Here is a 21,221-nt window from a genome sequence, read left to right on the forward strand (position 1 = left end):
ACTCCTGCTACTTTTCAACCCCATTTAAAAAATGTACTGTGAATATAGGATGGCCTATTCAAAAGTAGTCCTCCAAAAAACTATTTTTGAATGGATCATCAGGATCCATTGGTTCATTAGCAATGTTTTCCAACCTTATCTTATTTAAAAAAAAAAAAAGTTATATTGTAGTTTCAAGATATCTCTGAAGTATAAAAGTATACTACCAAATCAGGAAAACAATAAGGACATGCATTGTTTCAAATGTGTTACAAGACTACAAGTTTTAAGAGGGTAAATGTTTTCCTTTGGATTTTACCAAAGTTCATTCAAAACAATTTTTAGACTGTAGAATATTAAGATAGCTATTTAAATTTTATATTTTTATACAAGTTCAGTGGGGTTATTTTTATAAGAATCAAAAGACATGAAAAACAAGGGTAGTTTTTTGCCCCAGATTTTGATGAATTTTGATACATCTTGGACAAACATATTTCTTTTTAATGATGTTCCTCAAACAAAAGAGCAAAATATTTGAATTGCCATATATAATGTCACATTTTAATGTAAACATCAAATAAGGTACCAAAATTTTTACTGGAGGGAAAAAAAAAAAAAAAACAAACCTTAAAGCGGCACAATTCTTTATACCACTGGAGGGGGTAAGGGAAAGCCAGATTACAAACATTTACACATGCATAGTGAGAAAAAAAGGATTTTACTAAATTCACGCATTTTTAAAATAGTTATCAAGTCTACTAAGCACCAACAATCCTAAAAATTTTTCAGCTTCATGATTTGTTTAAAAAAAAACACACACACTATCAAATTAACGTTAAAAACAAGCTTGAAGTATAGCTTGTCCAAAAAATTAACTAAATATGCCAATGTTTTTTCATGTTACAAAAAACAGTGGCATACAAAATACACCTGCAAAGAATGCCTTTAACTCTATCCTACAGTGGATGGAGATTACAACAGCACATCATACATAGTCTAAAACTATAAAAGTTTTAGAATGCAGCATCTTGTCACAAAAAAAAAGCTGATAAAACTTAAAGTATTTAGAAGATGCTGCCCCTTTATTTTAAAAAATTTTAAATGAATTTAAGCAAAAATAACATACATTTGTACATCAACTGGCCATTTCTGGTACAGAAACCCAGCATATGGTAATATTATTGAATAAATGTAAATGCTACTTACAATTTTTTTTCTTTTTAAATACATTTTAGACAAAGTTTTTTTTTCTCTTTTTTTTTATAGTTGCACAATTAACCTCTTAGCTGCTAGCTTGATGCAAACATATGTAACAATACACAAATTTAAAAATATTTTTTATTCTACATAAAAGCTGTCAAAAGACTCACGTCAAAAATGCAAAATAATGGAATATACTTTTAAAAAATTAGTTGCAAGTCTAGCAGCAAAGCAATTAAGTGAGAAAGTATTTAATATTAAAACAAAGGGAACTGTGCATCTATAGATGAAGTCCAACTATCTTAACTCTACTGATACAAACAGAAATTAAAACATTCTCCCTTGAGGGAAAAAAAAAGTGATTATTTAAAATAGGAGTAAAAGCCATTGCTGCCTGATGAGCTCCCCAGGCTAAGTTCCTGGAATAGAGACAGGGGGTCGCTACTCTTCTTGGCCTGCTCAGGCTGGGGCCTGGGCTTGGGAGGGGCCCGTAAAGCGCTGGCATAGGACATGGTGGGCTTGCTGCCCCCAGAGCCCTGCTGGCTACTGCTGTTGGCCGACTCCACGATCTGCTTGTTGGGCATGAGAGGGGGGAACTGGCCGAGATGCTGCAGCACATTATAGTTGAAGGAACTGGACACCTCGAGGTTCTCAGACTTCAGCTGATCCTCAGGGGCTTTGACGGTCTTGGGTGGAACTAAAAGCAGAGAACAGTAATACGATTTAAGGGCACGCCCAGCAACATTTGTCCATTTGGTCAGCTCAGGGTCTCACAACTGGTTCCCATCTCCAGGAACTCAGTGATAGTATAGCCCACGAGGACAGACCACTTCTGCCACAGAATGTTGAAATCACAACACATCGAGGGGCGCCTGGGTGGCTCACTCGTTGAGCATCTGCCTTCGGCTCAGGTCATGATCCCAGGGTCCTGGGATCAAGCCCCACATCAGGCTCCCTGCTCAGCACAGAGCCTGCTTCTCCCTCTCTCACTCCCCCTGCTTGGGTTCCTGCTCTCACCATCCCTCTCTCTGTCAAATAAATAAAATCTTAAAAAAAAAAAAAGAAATCACAACACATCTTATCAAATGTCTCAATCTCATTAATAACACTTACAAAAGAATTAACTATGTAAACTGGAATAGCTAACATATAAAACTAAAGGTCAAAGACGACGGTTTGCTTCAAAAAACTAATTTTATATGTGTACGCTGTGGTATTTATTATATAACTGCTCAACTTTGAAAGTGGGAACATACATGTTCTTTTTTAAATAGAAAGGAGCTGTATACGCAGACTTCTGGTCAAACAGATCTTATGATTAACCTAAGTAATAGTAACATTGGATTCCATTTCTTAAAAATGCTTCCTTTTCTTGTAATACATAAGTAAACACAGAATATGGTGGAAGAAAAACGGCTATGAATTTTTCTTCACATTTCCTGTAATGTAATTTGCCTGACTCTTAACATCCTTTAAGATTCAACTTCACTTTTCCCAATTTTATTGTCCACTAAACCATGACTTGTTTTCAAACACTGTTTTTTTTCAATCTTTTCAATGTTTAACTAAAATGGGGGGAGGAAAAATAATTTTCCCTCTACTCTTGTAGGTTCTTGGCTGAGACACCCCCCCCATAGTAAGACAGATTAACAAGAGAAAAACAGCAGAAGTTTAATAAACATGCACACTTTCTGTATACATGAGGGAGATCCAGGAAACCTGAGTGACACACCGAAATGGTCCAAGCCAGCAACTAAAATAACATCTCCAGCTAAAGGCAAAAGAAGATGTTGGGGGTAGAGGGCAGTTATGCAAGGTTACCAGGAAAAGCACAGTGAACAAGGGTAAGGTTGTTATACAGGGTTAAGTTAACTTAAGGGTAAACTGTTGTCTTCTCCATGGATAGTTTCCAGAAATTTAGAATCATCTTTCTCTTCCTGGCACAGACAGGGAGATACTCTTAAAAATAGAGATTTCCCTTGTAAATGTAAATCTCTCTTACAAAAGGGTAACTCTCACCCAGTTTTCAGAGCTTCTGTGTCTATAGTTTCTTAAAAATAATCAGCCTAAAATAATCTTTATGCCAAAAAAGCCTATTTGAGGGTGGCAAATTCTACTCCCCTTCACTAATATTATATTGGATTATAATCATAATACATATTCATTGAGGATAATTTGGAAATTACAGAAAAAGCCAAAGAGGGGGCGGCTGGGCGGCTTAGTCGTTAAGCCTCTGCCTTGGGCTCAGGTCATAATCCCAGGGTCCTGGGACTGAGCCCCGCATCGGGAACCCTACTCAGTGGGAAGCCTGCTTCTTCCTCTCCCACTCCCCCTGCTTGTGTTCCCTTTCTCTCTCTGTCAAATAAATAAACAAACAAATAAAAACCAAAAAAAAAAAAAAAAAAGAAAAGGCCAAAGAGGAAAATAAGTCATCCACATTCCCATATACCACAGATAAGCCTCAACTTGTTGGTGTGCTTCTTCCTAAAGACATCATATACCACCGATACTTCGTAAGTTATTTAACCTCTCATTTTTAGAAATTTGGATTATAGTCAATTTTTCACCTTAAATACTGTGATAAATGTTATTAGAGACAAATATTTATTACAGACAAATATTCACTACTACCTCCTTATGATAAACCCTAAAAGTATAATGCCTGAGTCCTAAGGTATATACACAATTAAAGCTTTCGATAACTACAGCCAAACTTCCCTGCAGACAGATACTGCCTATATACACTCCACCAACAATGCTTGCTCATTTCCCTACCCAATCACAAGACTGGTGTGATTTTTTTAGCCTTAGTCTATTTTATAAATAAATAGCTTGTTGTAGCTCTAATTTGCATGTCTTTGATTACTGGTGTTTATGATTTTTTCCCTATGTTTATTATCTATTTGTGTATTGGGACATTAAAGTGAAAATACTTCATTTTTTAGTCTTAGCATTTCATTGATTTAGTATGGTATTTTCATAGTACTATTTTAAAACTTTACAAATTCATAAAATTGTTCAGGGGCGCGTGAGTGGCTCAAGCCCCACATTGGGCTCTGTGCTCAGCTCCAGTCTGCTTGAGATTCTCTCTCCCCCTTTCCCTCTGCCCCTCATGCTCCTCATGAGCTTGTGCGCATGTGCATGCTCGCTCTCTCTCAAAATAAATCTTTTTTTTAATTCATAAAATTGTTCAAAATTAATTACTTTAATTTTGTAATTAATTAATTAATTAATTACACCTGGGTGGCTCCGTCAGTTAAGCATCTGCCTTCGGCCCAAGTCATGATCTCAGGATCCTGGGATCGAGCCCCACAACAGGTTCCCTGATCAGCACTGGAGTCAACTTCTCCCTGTCCCTCCACCGCTCATGCTCTCTCTCGCCCTCCACCCCCTCTCTCAAATAAATAACATCTTAAAAAAAATTTTAGTTTAAACCACATAACATATTTTTGGAACATTTTTCCCTTGTCCAGCTAGATGTCACTGATTTTGTGAAACAATTACTTTTAAGAGCATTAGTTTAACAATATTTCATGATGAATCACTGAATTCTACTCCTGAAACAAGTATTACACTATATGTTAATTAACTAGAATTTAAGTAAAAACTTGAAACATAAAAAACGAACATGCCAAACATTTCAATATGTTAACAGTGGCCTGTACTACCTAATATAACGTAAATATTTTATTGGTGGTTCAAAAACCTACTGTTCTTATTTACTTTGCTAAGATTTATTATTTAACCATGCTCTCGTTTTCATGACAATATAATTAGAGTTTAAACTATTTTCAACTAAATAATCAATACTTACAAAATAACTCCAGAGGCAGTTTAACCTAATGCCTACATTCTTACTGAACCACAAATTGAAGATCTCTATCAATGTGACTTACCACATATTCTCTAGATAAGAGAAACTATCCTTTAAAACTATTACTAATCTGATACCCAATGATATTTTTCAAAGTGCATATCTCTACCTAATCTTAAATTTTCATCCGTACATTACTAGAGAATGTCTGATAAAGTACCCATCGTCCCCCGGTGGGCATCACCAGGTGTAAAGGCTGAGCAGTGTGACAAGACTGCCCACCCACCCCCTCAAGCACAAAGGACCTATCTGCATTATCTTCTTAGTCAGCAGACATTCACCAAGAGCCTGAAGTGTGATCAGTGACAAAACAGGAAATCCAAAGTTCAAAAAGGTCAAAGACACAATTCTCTGCTCTCAGGCTTCCAATTGTGGAGAAAATATGACATCAGACACATTGACCACTTTTAAATTCCAAACCAATACGATATAAGCAGTTTTCTTTAACTCAAGAAGTCTCAAACTTCAGAAAGAAGTTTTCCACGTGGTGACTATTTTCCTTCTGATTCACCACTGGCAATGGCTGCATTTCTCTAAAAATGAATAAATAAATAAATAAATACTGGTGGGCAGGAAGTTGTGCTTCAGGATACTCGTGGTCTTGAGTTCATTTTTTTAACATTTAACTGTTACTTTCAACTAATGAATACTACAATTTGTCTGCTAGTAATGACAAAATAACAACTGTATGTTTGAGGAAAGGATACCATAAAATGACATGTGCTTTGGACAGTTATTTAGAAACTTTCTACCTTATCAGTTCAAGTCAGGTGTTTACTCATTTGGGCCAAAAGTTATCCTAAAATTTAAGATGGGGGAAAAAAAAGAGAGAGAGAGAGAAAGGATGTTGTTTTTAAAATAAATTATAATTACTCAGCCATCAAAAAGAATGAAATCTTGCTGTTTGCAACGACATGGATAGAACTAGAGTGTATTATGCTAAGTGAAATAAGTCAGTCAGAGAAAGACAAATATCATATGATCTCACTCATATGTGGAATTTAAGAAACAAAACAGATGAATATAGCGGAAGGGAAGGAAAAATAAAATAAGAGAAAAACAGAGAGGGAGGCAAACCATAAGAGACTCTTAACTCTAGGAAATAAACTGAGGATTGCTAGAGGGGAGGTGGGTGCAGGGATGGGGTACCTGGGTGATGGGCATTAAGGAGGGCACTTGATGGAATGAGCACTGGGTGTTCTATGCAACTGATGAATCACTGAATTCCACCCCTGAAACTAATAATACAGTATATATTAACTAAATGAATCTAAATTAAAAAATTTTTAAAGTAAAAATAAATTTTAAAATAAAAAATTATAATAAAAAATGATAATAAACAAAACAACTAAAAATTAACAAATCCTTATCACTGATTTGTAATTGAGATGTTTCTCAAGAAAGTCAGGTATGATAATATGAGTGTATATATGTCAGACCTTTAAAATGACAAAGCAACCCCAGGAAAAATACAGCAGCTTATACATTGTAGGTATTAATGAATGTTTAAAAATTAAAATGACAATGTCTCTTGCCAAGAAACAAAACCAAAATCTTTCTAATGCTTTTGTCCTACTATGTCTATTGTTCTAAAAATATGCTTATATGGCATATACTCAAAAATGGGTCAGTTACAGAAACAATACATTCACATTCTAAAGATGAACAAAATTAAATTCAAATACAAAGGTTGATGCCACCAGGGCAGAAATTCATCCAACAAAGATCACAGGCTTGTTCACAAAGATCAATGTCTACGGCCTACAAAGAGAAGGCTACAGGTTGGAGAACTCAAATAGTATCATTTGGTTCCTTACATTTAATATAAAAAAAAGAGGAAAGAGAGGAAAGATAAAAGTTCAAGGCTAAAGACTTTAAACTTCCACTGAACAATACAGTATAGGGCCATTCCAATGCCTTCCTATGCTTTTTTTTTTTCCCTCTCTTTAGCTTTGGATTTCTCAGTCCATTAGAATACAAGGAATAAACACAAGATTTCTATCTCAAAATGTTGGACTTTCTTAGTTTCTCTCCTGGCCAAACTCTATTGTGTAGCAAACGACTTTACCGACAATAAAACCTTGAAAACTGACCCAACCAATTCCTCCCACCCCTAATCCTGAATGAATGAATGAATGAATGAATGAATAAAATAAAAATAATAAAAAGCCAGGGGCACCTGGGTGGCTCAGTTGGTTGAGCGACTGCCTTCGGCTCAGGTCATGATCCTGGAGTCCCGGGATCGAGTCCCGCATCGGGCTCCCTGCTCAGCGGGGGGTCTGCTTCTCCCTCGGACCCTCCCCCCTCTCATGTGCTCTCTCTCCGTCTCTTACTCTCACTCTCTCAAATAAATAAATGAATTAAATCTTTTAAAAAAATAATAAAATAAAATAAAATAATAAAAAGCCAGAAAACAAACTTCTCCCAAGCAAAGGTGATTCTATGTAGAAATACACCTTAAATTCCATTACTTCTTTCATTCATTCACAGGTCAAAATGATCAAAGTGACGAGCCCCCAGAGATAGATCTTCCCTTCCAGACCATAAATATGGACTCAATATAGTCCTAATTAACACTGAATGCCTAAGACACACCTATGAGCTATGAGCATTAAATGTTATTCCAAGACAATAATGTAAATGGGCTGGGGGAGGAGAAGAAAAACTCCAATACCCTGGAGCTGAGCAGTGAGAACTGCAGTGTTAACAACCCACCAACTGTGTCTTACCTATTAGCTCTCTGGGCTGAGCTGTCCTGCTGGATCCATTACACGGAATGTTCTGATAGGGGGTAGATGAGGTGGTGTTTACCCAGGACTCCGGGGACGAAAAGTTGAAAGAAGATTGGTGATTATGGTCCTGGAGCTCTTTACACTGAGCAAGACTGTCTTGAGGAGTGCTTACTTCTTCAGAACAAGGCTGGACTGAGCTAGATGAGATTCTTCTTTGGTACAAGGGCCGACCAGGTCCTCTGGGTTCATACTACACAAAGAAAAAGGACATTTCATAAATCAATGAAACTTATACCCCCTCACACCCTTTGGTATACAGCAATCTTACTGTATGAAACAGCAATTCTCCAAAATACTCTCCTCTGGGTCCATGACCCCTCCCCACCACCCGGCCCTGAAAAGCAGCCTGAGCTCTGGACACCGTTCTGGCCCTTAGCAGGCAGTCCTATGACAACACACGTCTCATTTCTGATTCTGTTTTCTTGTCTGTAAGATATGGAGCTGAACTACCTGTCTTTGGTTCTAAAACTCTATTGCCATCTTAGGGTACATTAGACTGAGAATGAAGAAACATATCTGCTCAAAATTAAATGGGGGAAATTACAGTCACAGTCAACTGAACCACAGCCACCTTGAACAGTAACCCATTCTAGACTTCTCCCTTGTGCCGAATCTTCACAGCCTCCCGATTTATTATTCCTTAGACTTGATGGCAAGACATGACTCCTCTGGCCCAACATGAAGTGCTCTTTGCCCGTGCGTCCTTTCACATAGTCTTCAACTGACACGGAACATTATTTTCTTCAAAAAAAAAAAAAATCCTTTAGGGCACCTGGGTGGCTCAGCCAGTTAAGCGTCTGCCTTCAGCTCAGGTCATGATCTCAGGGTCCTGGGATCGAGTCCCACATCGGGCTCCCTGCTTCTCCCTCTCCCTCTGCCCCTCCCTCCTGCTCATATGTGTGCACTCTCTCAAGTAAATAAATACAATCTTTTAAAAAAAAATTCTTTAGGGTGCCTGGGTAGTTCAGTTAGTTAAGCATCCGACTCTTGGTTTCAGCTCAGGTCATGATCTCAGGGTTGTGAGATCAAGCCCCACATAGGGGGGAGAGAATCTTTCCCTCTCCCCCACTTACGCTCTTGTGCCCGCTCACTCTCTCTCTCTCTCAAAAACACATCCTTTATACAATTGAAACCCAACTAACTTACTCCTTGTATTTTTTCCTCCCTAAACTGCACACCCCAGATCCCTTTAACCCTCTCAACAAGAGCCATCAGCCAGCCATTTCAAGATTTTTTACCATTCCTCACATACTCTCGGATTTCTTCCTGCCTGACTGCTGTGACCGATACTCAGCCTCCATTTTGGTGGCGAGGCAGTATGAGTAGCAGTTAGGTGTGCAGTCTCAGTCTAGAGCCAGACTATCACCTGGGCAACTGACCTAACCTCTTGGGAGCTTTGTCTGTAAACGCAGCTTCATGACCCACAGGACGCACCTCTCAGGACTGTGGTAAGAATTAAATGAGTTCAGCATGTACAGCATTAAGAACTGTTCCTGGCACACAGGAAGGGTTTGCTGTCATTCAAGTGTTTTATTACAACATACAAAGATAAGATTCCCAGTATATCTTAAATGATGGAATGAGACTGACTTTTTATTGCACCCCTCCCTCTTCCCCAATAATAGATTTACTATTCACTTTGTGATCATTAAGATTCTGAGGAATCTTTCTCTTGCCATTGCTGTTAGCAATAATTGGAAATCCGGAACTGGAGATTAGATTACAAAGAAGAGACAGAGAGAGATGAATTAGCACACGAATAGCAGGATGTCTGTTGGGAATATAAAACAACACAAACCGATATTCTCAAGCCAACTGAACAGAAGAAACTGTGGATATAAGCACTGTGAGGGTAAAGTCATCCCAGATGAACCACTAGGATATAAAGCAGGGGAGGGAATGGGCCTAGACTGCCTGCCCTTGTTCAGAAAGGCAGGAAAGGATAGGAAGAAAGCAATTTTCTCGCTATTAAACGATGAGTGTCTAGGTCATTTCTTCATTTCCAAACTTTTAGTTACTGGATGAGGAAGGCAAGAGATAATACTTCCATCTGGCTAGTTCTTTTTTTCATATATTTTTATTGCTCTTCTGTCTCTAAGCATAATATCAAAATTCACCTTTAATTTTGCTCTGCTTTAAAAGAATGTTTTCACTGATCAAGATCATTCTGAATTTGATTCTGGTTTTCTAGAATATAACTGTCAACTATGAATTTAATCAGCACATTTGAAATTTCTTTGTCTAGGTCATTAAATTATGGTGTTCGGTAGAATAACCAACCCTCCTAAACTGCTTCATGCTCTCTAGGGCTAGGCAATCCCTGAATGACTAATGACAATAGCTTGTGCAGTGTGTCTTTTTTATCAAGGTTTATTATGAAGATCATCAGCTCCGAGAATCAAAATGAAGTGTTTCTTTTTATTACCATGCCCTCAGTGTTTAGTAATAAACCCAGTCACAATCTGCAGGGAATCACATTCTAAAATCTTTACATGTGAATATGAAAATACAAAACTAACATCTGTTAAGGCCTCAGAAAGAACAGGTTATGATAATCAAATCCCCTGGTGATACAGAACACTAAATATACTCATAAATTTCAGGCATTAGCTTTATAAGTCTTTTTTCATTAAATACTATGCATACGTATGCTGGTAGTATAAACAAATACCTTTTTACAATGAATAGATATATAAACCACAAAGCTTAAATGAGGAAAACTAAAAATCAGAAAGCGACAGAAAGCTGATATGAAAGGAGACAACATTCAATTAAGCTTTTTAGAAAATGTGTATCATTTGTATCATTCAACTGAAATCCAAAAAAAAAAAAAAATCACACAGCTGACATGCATAGCAGGAACTGTGGAAGTACTGTGTAACATATTTATTATAATAGTTCCTAAGCTGCTTTTAACAAAGATGAATGTGCAGATGAAATATGAAATTCAATTTCAAATCACATCATAAATATGACTGATCCTTTATGTCAGAAAAGGAACCAAAACTTGAAATTGTTTTTAAAAAGTCTACTGGTACATCTATTTCATACAACATAGATGAAGGTAATGCATGAAAATATGATTTGCTACTTTGGAATCTGTCCTCAAAGGAATTTGAGTAAAGGCAGAGAAATCTTGATGACAACCAAAAAAAAAAAAAAAAAAAAAAAGGTTCATATACCAAATAAACTACATTTTAGCAGTTCTATAGTTTTCAGCATCAGATCTATACAGTTTTTGTTAGATTTATACCTAAGTATTTCATTTTTCTCTGAGCTATTTTAAATGGTATCGACTTGTACATTTTGGTTTCCAATTACACATTGCTAGTATATAGAAATGAGATTGATTTGTGTATGTTGAGTTTAAATCCTGAAACCTTGCTATAGTCCTATTAGGTCATAGGATTTTTGTTGGTTTGTTTTCTGGATAGATTCCTTGGGCTTTCCTACATTGATAATCATGTCATCTTTGAATAGAGAGAGTTTTATGTCTTCCTTTCCAATCCCTATGTCTTCTATTTCTTTTTCTTGCCATACTGCTTTGGCTAAGATTTCCAGTACAATGTTGAATAGGAGTGTTTAGAGTGGACATTTTACCTTGTTCCTAAGTCTTAGAGAGAAAGCATTCAGTCTCTACCATTAAATATGATGGTAGCTGTGGGATTTTTATAGGTGCTCTTTAACAGGTTGAGGAATTTCTATTCTAGTTTGCTAAGAGCTTTTATACATCACAGATATTGTTTTATATCAAATGTATGTGGCTTTGTGGGGTTTTTTTGGGGGGGGTAATATCTCCCAATATAATCTTGTGATTTTTCACTTTAGGCAGTATGGAGGATTACACTGATTTATTTTCAAATACCAAACCAGCTTTGCATTCTGTGGTCTCCACACTGGTGTGCATGTTAAGTAGGTGCCACATGCCACATGGCCCAGAGCAGGAATATGACCTGGCACGGTCATAGTGTATTATTCTCTTTTATATATTGAATTCAATTTGCTAAAGTTTTGTTGAGTATATTTGCATTAATGTTCACAAATATCAGTCTGTAGTTTCCCTTTTTTGTACTTTGTCTAGTTTTGGTATCAAAGTAATGTTGACCATATACAGTAAGCTGAAAAGTGTTCCCTTCTCTTCCATTCTCTGGAAGAGATTGTGTAAATTGGTGGCATTTCTTTTTTAACATGTTTGAAGGAATTCAGTAGTGAGCTATCCAGGCCTGAAGATTTCTTCTTGGGAAGGTTCTTAAACTACAAACTCAGTTTCTTTGACAGTCAATAAATATTTAACAAAAAAAAATTAAAATGCTCAAAGTTGAATACCATATTTTCTATTTAATTTTCTCAAGATTTGAGGAAGAAATTTGTGACTACAAAGCACTCTTGGGCTCTACTAATTTACTTCAATTTAGCTCTTCATAAGGTTATCATCTTATGTTTAAAGCAAAGGTGCCATAGTTTCATGGAGAGGTACAAAGCAACCCAGAAAGAAAGAAACTAGAAAGGAGGGAGGAGAGAAGTATCCTTGTTGGATTAAAAACAATCAGTATTAGCAAGCTAGGCAAAATGTGACGGATAAACTACAGTTTGCAACAATAATGTCTATGGGTTCATGTGATGCCATCTATTGAAAAGTACTTGACAAATTATAAAACAGTATTTTTTATTTTTTAAAAAGGCATGATTCCCAGTTAGTGGTAGAGACTGGCCCAAGACTCCACTAAAATAATAATAAATGAATACAAAAGATCCACAACAGTCAAGACCAAATGACCAGCCACTAATAAAGGACACATTTCTGGAGTATATGGAGACAATGGAGGAATACTGTCTGTGAAAAAAGAGCCACAAACTAAGATGGGAACCAATCTGCCCTACAAAATTCCAGAGGCTCAAGCCTCAGAAACACCAGCTACCATGACAAGTGGAGTGATAAATGTGGGGGGTTAAATGAAAGTCTGTGCAGGGAACATCTGGTCTCACTCTGCATTCCCCCCAACAACCAGAGGAATTCAAGCATTAAAAGATCCCCAGGGAAAAGCCTGCCAGGCAGTAAGTCCTGAGACATGTACAAAACTCCCAAGTTGCTCTTTAGTGACATAGACAATTGAAGGTTACTAGACATTTAAGGGGAGTTTCCAGCATAAAAGATGGTCATAAATAAACAGAGGAAAAGGGAAGCCCAGAGGAAAAAAAGTAACAATAATGTTTTAAAAGTATTTTTAAAATATTATAATTAGTTCTTACTAAAATTCTAAAATAAGACAACAAATCCTCAACTAGTTTCCTCGAAAAAGGCATTACATTTATAAAAACAAAAATAAGATGTTATGAAAACGGAAAAATTTGAGAATAAAGAACTCCTGGAAATTAAAACATTTGTGGGCTCGAATATAAAATGCAATAGGAGGGTTTGTAGATAAAATTAAAAAAAAAAATCTTTCAGAGAGTAGGAAAAAATACAAAGATACCAAAATATGACAGGACCAAAAAAGATACGGAGAATCCAGGAGGTCTAACAAATGCTTTAGAAAGAGAGAGAAACAGAGAAAAGAGATGGTAGAACATTATCAAAAATATAATGTAAGACAATTTCAAAGAGCTGAAGGGCTGAGTCTTTCTCTAGAGCCGTCTCAAAGACCTTTCTGTGATGATGGAGATGTTCTGTACCTTCACTGTTCAGTAAGGTGACCCCTAGCCACATGTGGCTACTGAGCAATTGAAATGTGGCTAGTAGAAATAAGAAACAGGTTATTTCATTTCATTTCACCTTAAATAATAACTAACCCATCAGGAATTCCTGTAGGTTTTAACCACAAATAGATCTTGACTTTATTTACGTCTCACCATTTCCACTGCTATATAATCCAAGCCACCATCATTCTTTTGTCCAGAAAACAATGACACTTTCCATTATTTCTTTTATATCACTTTAAGGAGTTATTTTTAAAATAAAATGCATTATCTAAGCAGAACTTTAAAAACAACTTTAATGTCAACATTAGGTTCATAAGATTCAATCATAACAATAGAAGCAAAATTTATCTTGATTTCTAAAACCATGGTACAGTTGTCTCTGGGTTTTGTTACTGTTTTTCTTAAAAGAAAAGTATACTGAAATGAATGTGACTTTGTAGCAAAGCACATTAGAATCAATTTAGTTCTAAATAAAGAAAAATACCATCTGAAGCAGCTCACAGGCGCTTACAATTTGCAAATAGTATCTTCCCACCAAGCAATTTTATTCTGCTACATCCAAACACAAGGTAATAGAGGAGATACTAGAATGAATGCAATATTACATCTGAGAGAGAAATGTCAGATTCGCAGCTGTGACATTTTGAGCTACCTTGAATCTATCTGGTTCTTGTTTACGCTTCTTGAATATGAAACAGTAAAGTTATCCATTACAGACCACAACGCCTCTTACAATGAGAAAATGTCAGTTTGGGTAGGAAATAAATATTACATCACAGAAGTTTGCCTTTAACTTATTAACTATTTGCATTTTCTCTGAAGAATCATAATTATCATAATTAAATTTCCTAGCTTTAAAACACAAGGTAATGCCAGAGAATATTTGTTTTATATTTCAAGAACACTGAAAAGTGGGGTGCATGGGTGGCTCAGTTGGTTAAGCATCCAACTCTGGATTTCAGCTCAGGTCATGATCTCGGGGTCATGGGACTGAGTCCTGTGTTGGGCTCTGCACTCAGCACGCAGTCCGCTTATGCCTCTCCCTCCTCCCGCCACTTGCTCACTGGCTCTCAAATAAATAAAATCTTTAAAAAAAAAAAAAAAAAAAGATTGTCTTCCTCTGCCCCTCCCCCCATCTCTCCCTCTCTTAAAAAAAAAAAAAGAACATTGAGGAGCGAAGTACATTCCTTTTAATTTTCTGAATTAATCATTTGGATAAACATTTAGCAGCTGGAAGCAGATAGCTTTTAAGAATCAAGACTGCCAAAAAAAAAAAAAAATCAAAAATTCTAAAATGAACCATCCCTCCTCCCATCCTCCCCACCAAAAAGGAAACCTTTATACATCTGAAGATTTAATTCCTCGGTCCCAGGAACATAATCCCCTACCCCCCCACCCCCCCCATATCTACTTCATGTAATTGCAATCGCTTCTTATCTTCCAGGAAGAAACCTTACCCATGGCATAAGAAGCTGAAGAACAGTGTGCAACGGAGGAGGCTGGGCATCCAGAGTCTCAGACCCACTTTAACTAGTACAACTGCTTAAGCTGCAAGTCCCTGAACGTCTGGGTGCCTCAGGCCCCTTTAAAGAGGAGGAGGAGTGAGAAAGACGATCTTCAGGGCTGCAACTACTTTCAAAGTTCTGTCTTTTAAAAGAGTCTTCAATAAATCAGTCTTTCTCAATGAGAATATATTTTAACTTTTTTTTTTTAAGTAGGCTCTACGCCTAGCGTGAAACCCAACGTGGGGCTTGAACTCACAGCCCTGAGATCAAGACCTGAGCTGAGAGCAAGAGTTGGATGTACAACTGAGTCACCCAGGCGCCCCTTAACTCTTTTTTATTAAAACGTCCAAACGTAATCCATTAACGACTTTAACAATCGTCAAAAATTTGCTCTATCTGCTAAAATAATTCAAATGTGATACCACATACAAGCCTATTTAAGTTATTTAAATTCAAAAACTATATAGCATGCTAACTGACTACAATAAAATGCATTCTGGGCAATGAGTTTAAAATTTCAATTTCCCCCCCCAAGAGGGCAATTTCTATGAAATTTACATTGAAGGACAAGGGCCTGCAGCTATAAATTTCAGAGAAAGCTTCCTTGTCTGAAAAAAAAAAAAAAATTTCCAACAGAGAATGCCTTTTGTATTTCCACCTATACTTCAGCCCTGTGGGCTAATCAAAGATATAAACCATACTTTTCTCCCCTTCTTCCTTATTTCTTGACCACATTTTGTTTCCTGTTGTTCTGCACAGTCCTCAGTTTCTTTCATGAAGAGACTCCTCCTTCTACATCTATCTCCTGCTAATCAGATTGTTCCTTTACTTTTAGACAGCCCAATCAATGTCCAACACCGGTTTCATTTTAGAGTCCTTGAGTCTAAAATAAGTTCATTATTTATTGCTTAATGGTTCATTTTACCCTGTCAGAGATCCTTACTTCTAGGTTCAGTATCAACTCCATGTACATTTGTGTTTATAAATATTCTTTATGCTAAGCTGTGAAACTGTTATGTTGCTAAACATATGATCATCATTTTCTAATAAGGCTAGTGCTAATATGTATCTTTCTAAATATCAAAATACAATGCTAAAACCTCAAAAGTATACGTATAAATAAATAACTGGGGGAAAGGTCACAACTAAGTTCATTAGAGCTCTATTTATAATTATACTATCAAAGCTAATCACTAAGGAAGAGCTCAATGCTCTAGTGAAAATTCCAAGTGTCATTAACTATGGTGCCAGAAACGTTCATTAAAATAGAACATCTCATTTAAATGATTAGCTTTGATAATTTAAGCATGAATGAGGTCTAATTTATTAATCTGCTGATCACTGTCTGTTACGTGCACCAGATGGTTTATTAGATACCATACATTAACGACCCGTCTGAGAATACTGCGCTGTTACCACCTGGTTACACAACCTAAGTCACAAGCTATCCTCACCCATTTCTAAAGTCAGAACAGGCAGAATATGTCAGTCAGCCAAGAATATAATCTTCAAGCTACATTTGTACAAGACTTCATGCCAGAGAAGGGAGAACGTGGGGGTGTGGGGTAATCAGACAACGCTAAAATCAAAACTACCAACTAACTTCAAAACCAGATTTCTTTGAAGGAAAAAATAAAAACTAATAGATGAGTCAAAAGTGTCTTTGTTCAAAAACCAACACATAAGACAAGAGATATTTCAAAGCAGATTCATCAGAGACATATATGTCATCTCTAAGACAGCATCGGTAAATGTTGATTGACTGAAAACTGGTCAAGATGAGTGACTTACAAGCATCCACTCTCATTGGAAGGTCATCACAACACTACCACCACTGCAACACAAAAGCATGCAGTTTCAAATTCTGAGACTTTTCCAGTGAAGCTTTTAAAAAAGAATTTTCCACGCATTACTCATAAGCACTTTTATTTTTTTTTAAGATTTTATTTATTTGACAGAGAGAGAGACACAGTGAGAGAGGGAACACACGCAGGGGGGAGTGGGAGAGGGAGAAGCAGGCTTCCCGTGCAGCAGGGAACCTGATGCGGGGCTCAATCCCAGGACGCTGGGATCATGACCTGAGCCAAAGGCAGACACTTAATGACTGAGCCACCCAGGTGCCCCACTCATAAGCACTTTTAATCAAACTATTTCATGGTGAAGCACATCCTACCTGACAACATTTGTTCTGTACCAGTATCAGTATTGCGGGTTCTATGTTAATTAAGTTTTTAATGTGGTGAAACTATGCCTGCTTAAGAAGAATGAGGATTTGTCTCTCAAGGTAGAATAACTGGGAAGTATAATGGGGGAAAGAAAAGGTTCCATTCATAATAAAAAACAAGGAACAATCAATATAAATTTAACCAGTAATGAAGCTGCTATAGAATTTTACAGAGGAACATTCAGAAAATAAAAACGGAAGGGAGGGAAAGAGATAGAGGGGAAAAGAAATATTGAGGATTGTACCAATTTCTAAATGAGAGGTTTAAAAAATTTGTAAAGACAAAATTTCCCTTAATTTAAGCTACACGTTTGATATAATTTAAAAAAACCCAGGAGGCGCCTAGGTGGTTCAGTCGGTTAAGCGTCTGCCTTCGGCTCAGGTCATGATCTCAAGATCCTGGGATTGAGTCCTGCATCAGGCTCCCTGCTCAGTGGGGAGTCTGCTTCTCCCTCTCCCTCTGCCTCTCCCCCAGCTTATGCTCTCACTCTGTCATATAAATAAATAAAATCTTTAAAAAAAAAAAAACACAAGAAAGGTTTTTCTTTGGGTGTGGGGGACTGTGCAGCGGGGGGGAGGAGGAAGAGTTCACAAAGGACTCTAAACTTATGGTAGAAAAACCAGTAACTCACAATGGAATATTATGCAGCCATCAAAAGGAATGAGATCTTGCCATTTGCAACGACGTGGATGGAACTGGAGGGTGTTATGCTGAGTGAAATAAGTCAATCAGAGAAAGACATGTATCACATGACCTCACTGATAGGAGGAATTCTTAATCTCAGGAAACAAACTGAGGGTTGCTGGAGTGGGGGTGGGGTGGAAGGGACGGGGTGGCTGGGTGACAGACATTGGGGAGGGTATGTGCTATGGTGAGTGCTGTGAATTGTGCAAGACTGTTGAATCACAGATCTGTACCTCTGAAACAAATAATGCAATATATGTTAAGAAAAAAAAAAAGAAGATAGCAGGAGGGGAAGAGAAGGGGGGGGGAAAATCGGAGGGGGAGACGAACCATGAGAGATGATGGACTCTGAAAAACAAACTGAGGGTTCTAGAGGGGAGGGGGGTGGGGGGATGGGTTAGCCTGGTGATGGGTATTAAAGAGGGCACGTTCTGCGTGGAGCACTGGGTGTTATGCACAAACAATGAATCATGGAACACTACATCCAAAACTAATGATGTAATGTATGGTGATTAACATAACAATAAAAAATTTAAAGAAAAAAAAAAAACAGTAACTCTCTGCTCTTCTGCCCACCCCTGGAAGGAAAAAAAAAAAAACGCAGTAAGAGAAACTTTACACTATCAAATGAGAATACTACAAAGTCTCAAAAATTCAAACAGTGCAATTCTAGTACAGAAACATAAATATAGCTAGATGAGGAGAAAAATCACAAGTCTGCAAACAGATCTGAGTGTATACTGAAGAACAGCATCTTACTTAGAAGTTAAATTATAAAGTTGTCATACAAAGTGGAAAATCTCATACAGAAAAAATTACCCTAGAAAAATTGTGAATCATGCCAAAATTAATAGAAACTGAACCCTTGTAAGCTCCAAAGCCAAGAATTAACTTTTATTGTTTCTCTTTATATTTCATCTCTCCCCACCCCCACAGCGGTTAGGTGAAACCAAGTACGACACAGTGCTAATATAAAAGAATTTAGCATTTGATAAGAAAGCTACTATTCTATTTAGAGAGAATGCAGTAATTTAACGAGTATGAAGACAATGGCTAAATATTTAGAGAAATATTAAATCATAATCCCAAGCTTACACTGAAATTTGCAATCAAATTGGAGCAACTGATCACTCTCTCTTTCCAATCAGGAATGGTCTGTAAGCTGGCCCAGGGTAAGGGTGGCACCTTTGCCCTCCGTTCCCCTCCTCACCCCATCATCAGAAAGAACTAGAAGTGGGAGAGGTGCTGGCACCACTGCCAGACCACAGTGCCCCAACCTCACCCCAGCAGCTGAGGGCCAGGGTTTTGGTTGTATTTACGCTAGGTAAGAAAACCCACTGCATTTAAGACTTAAGCCTTAAACATCTAAATGAGAATATTCTAAAAATTTTAAGTAGCAAAAAATGTTACAGAATAGGATCAAGATCCCATTTAGGCACCTTGACCTGGTGGAAAGAAAGGCTTGTTGGGGTGATAAAACTGAGCACAGAAATTAAGGGAAACAATTGTTTCAAGTTTTCCTAACAACAAGTAATCAACCAAATGTTCGTTATTTATGAATGCTATGAAATCACATGTTCTCTATGAATGCTATGAAAAGCCAAATGTTACTGTAGCTATCTTCATATAGTGAAATTAGAAATAATTATCTCTAGTTACTACATTTTCCACGCTGACCATGTACTTCATTTGTCAAAAGAAAACATAATTATAAAAAAGAAAATACTAATGAAACAATATGAAAAACCACCTCTGTTCAAAGTTAACTGTTAAGCTAACATCTAGATATTTTCATCCCACATAAGATTAATCTATCAAGGTTTCTAGCAGTGAAAGAATTCACAGTACAGAAAGAAATAAGACATTTTTCTACATTGTTAGTGTTAAAGAAATTATTTTAAAAGGCTAGAAATAAACACCAAACACAAACTATTCATTCTGTGAGATGATTCATGCAAAATCTTTTTGTACCACACAACACACAAAAGTTAACCCAAAGCACTTGAAAATGTCAAAATCCGCAATGGGGTAGAAATAATATTTTCCTTGTCAAGGTATTTTTTTCAGTGTTCCAAGTTAGTCATCATTAGAGAATCCTGTGCATCAAAATAAAGATGACCAAGTATTTCTGCAAAAGTAATTTCACTCTAAGGACCCAGTGACAATTAAAGGTACTTATTCACACACAGCTAAGCAGTAATATCAAATGTTAAGAGCTTGAAGGTACAAAGAACTTAAATTCCAAAACTAAGTAATATTTAAGTATTTCAAAGATTAAATAAAGTACATTATTCAGTACTGAGTATTATTTAGTAAAGTACAAATCTTTAGAGGACCCTATAAAGCCTTTGGCACATTGTTTCCTCCACATATTATGAACTCATTTGGCAGGTTAAAGAAAAAACATCACAAGAGGGACACCTGGGTGGCTCAGTCAGTTAAGTGTCTGCCTTCAGCTCAGGTCATGATCTCAGGGTCCTGGGATCAAGTCCTACGTCTCGCTCGGCAGGGAGTCTGCTTCCCCCTCTCCCTCTGCCCCTCCCCACCTCCCTCTGCCCCTCCCCACTGCTTGTGTGTGCACACTCCCTCACTCATAAATAAATAAAAATCTTTTTAAAAAAAAATCACAAGAGATAGCAGTATAAATGGCAGAGGTAAGTAACTCCAAAGTCCATCGCTCCATAAAAGCAATGAAAAAATTGGCAAAACTGGCACCATCACCTTTCTTAAATTCAATAAATTAAAGTTTGCAGCAACCAAGGGAGCATTTCATCAAGAAAAAAAAAAACAGAAAATTCAGTAAGAATAATGAGCTCTGTGGTATTTTAACTTACTCTAGTCCCAACCCCCTGCTCTCCAGCTCAATGGTGGCATTGAATATAAGTAAGACCTTGCATTTCCAGCACCAGCACCAGAGGGAGCAGGTCTCAATCTCAAAGACCTGTAATTACTTGTTGTGACCCGTCTGGTGGTCCCTGGAAGACTGGCTCAAAAACAAACGAACAAAAACACTTGCCCTATCTTGTCTGAGAACTCAACCAGTGCTAACAGGGCTGTATCAAAAACATTTATAGGCAAAGGTTTTAGTCACTGCCGCCTGAAGCAATGGATAACAGTTGGACCAAAACAGCAGACTAACCAAAATCTTAGGAGGAAAGGCTTTAGGGAATAAGGGCTCTGAAGAGCTCTGACACATTCCTGGGAATCTAAAAGACCACACACATGCTGTGCACATGTTCAGAAAAGACCTGAAAAGTTCCTA

The 21,221-nt window shown here is 37.2% G+C and overlaps 1 protein-coding gene across 6 annotated transcripts in view; it reads right to left on the minus strand.

The window, feature by feature from the left end:
* Positions 1-512: 512 nt before the first annotated feature.
* Positions 513-21,221, minus strand: part of HELZ (helicase with zinc finger) — a 157,735-nt gene continuing 137,026 nt past the window's right edge. For all 6 annotated transcript variants that reach the window (XM_025889880.2, XM_025889883.2, XM_073883246.1 and 3 more), the window contains 2 exons: positions 7,783-8,035; positions 513-1,876 (listed from right to left, as the gene is read on the minus strand). In XM_025889880.2, coding sequence (XP_025745665.1) covers positions 1,542-1,876; positions 7,783-8,035 — 588 coding nt within the window. In that variant the 3' untranslated portion in view covers positions 513-1,541. The remainder of the gene's footprint in view (positions 1,877-7,782; positions 8,036-21,221) is intronic.

Source organism: Callorhinus ursinus, unplaced genomic scaffold, assembly GCF_003265705.2.
Source record: "Callorhinus ursinus isolate GAN/ISIS: 27379988/994484 unplaced genomic scaffold, GSC_fseal_2.0 scaffold50, whole genome shotgun sequence".
In the NCBI taxonomy this organism is placed as follows: domain Eukaryota; kingdom Metazoa; phylum Chordata; class Mammalia; order Carnivora; family Otariidae; genus Callorhinus; species Callorhinus ursinus.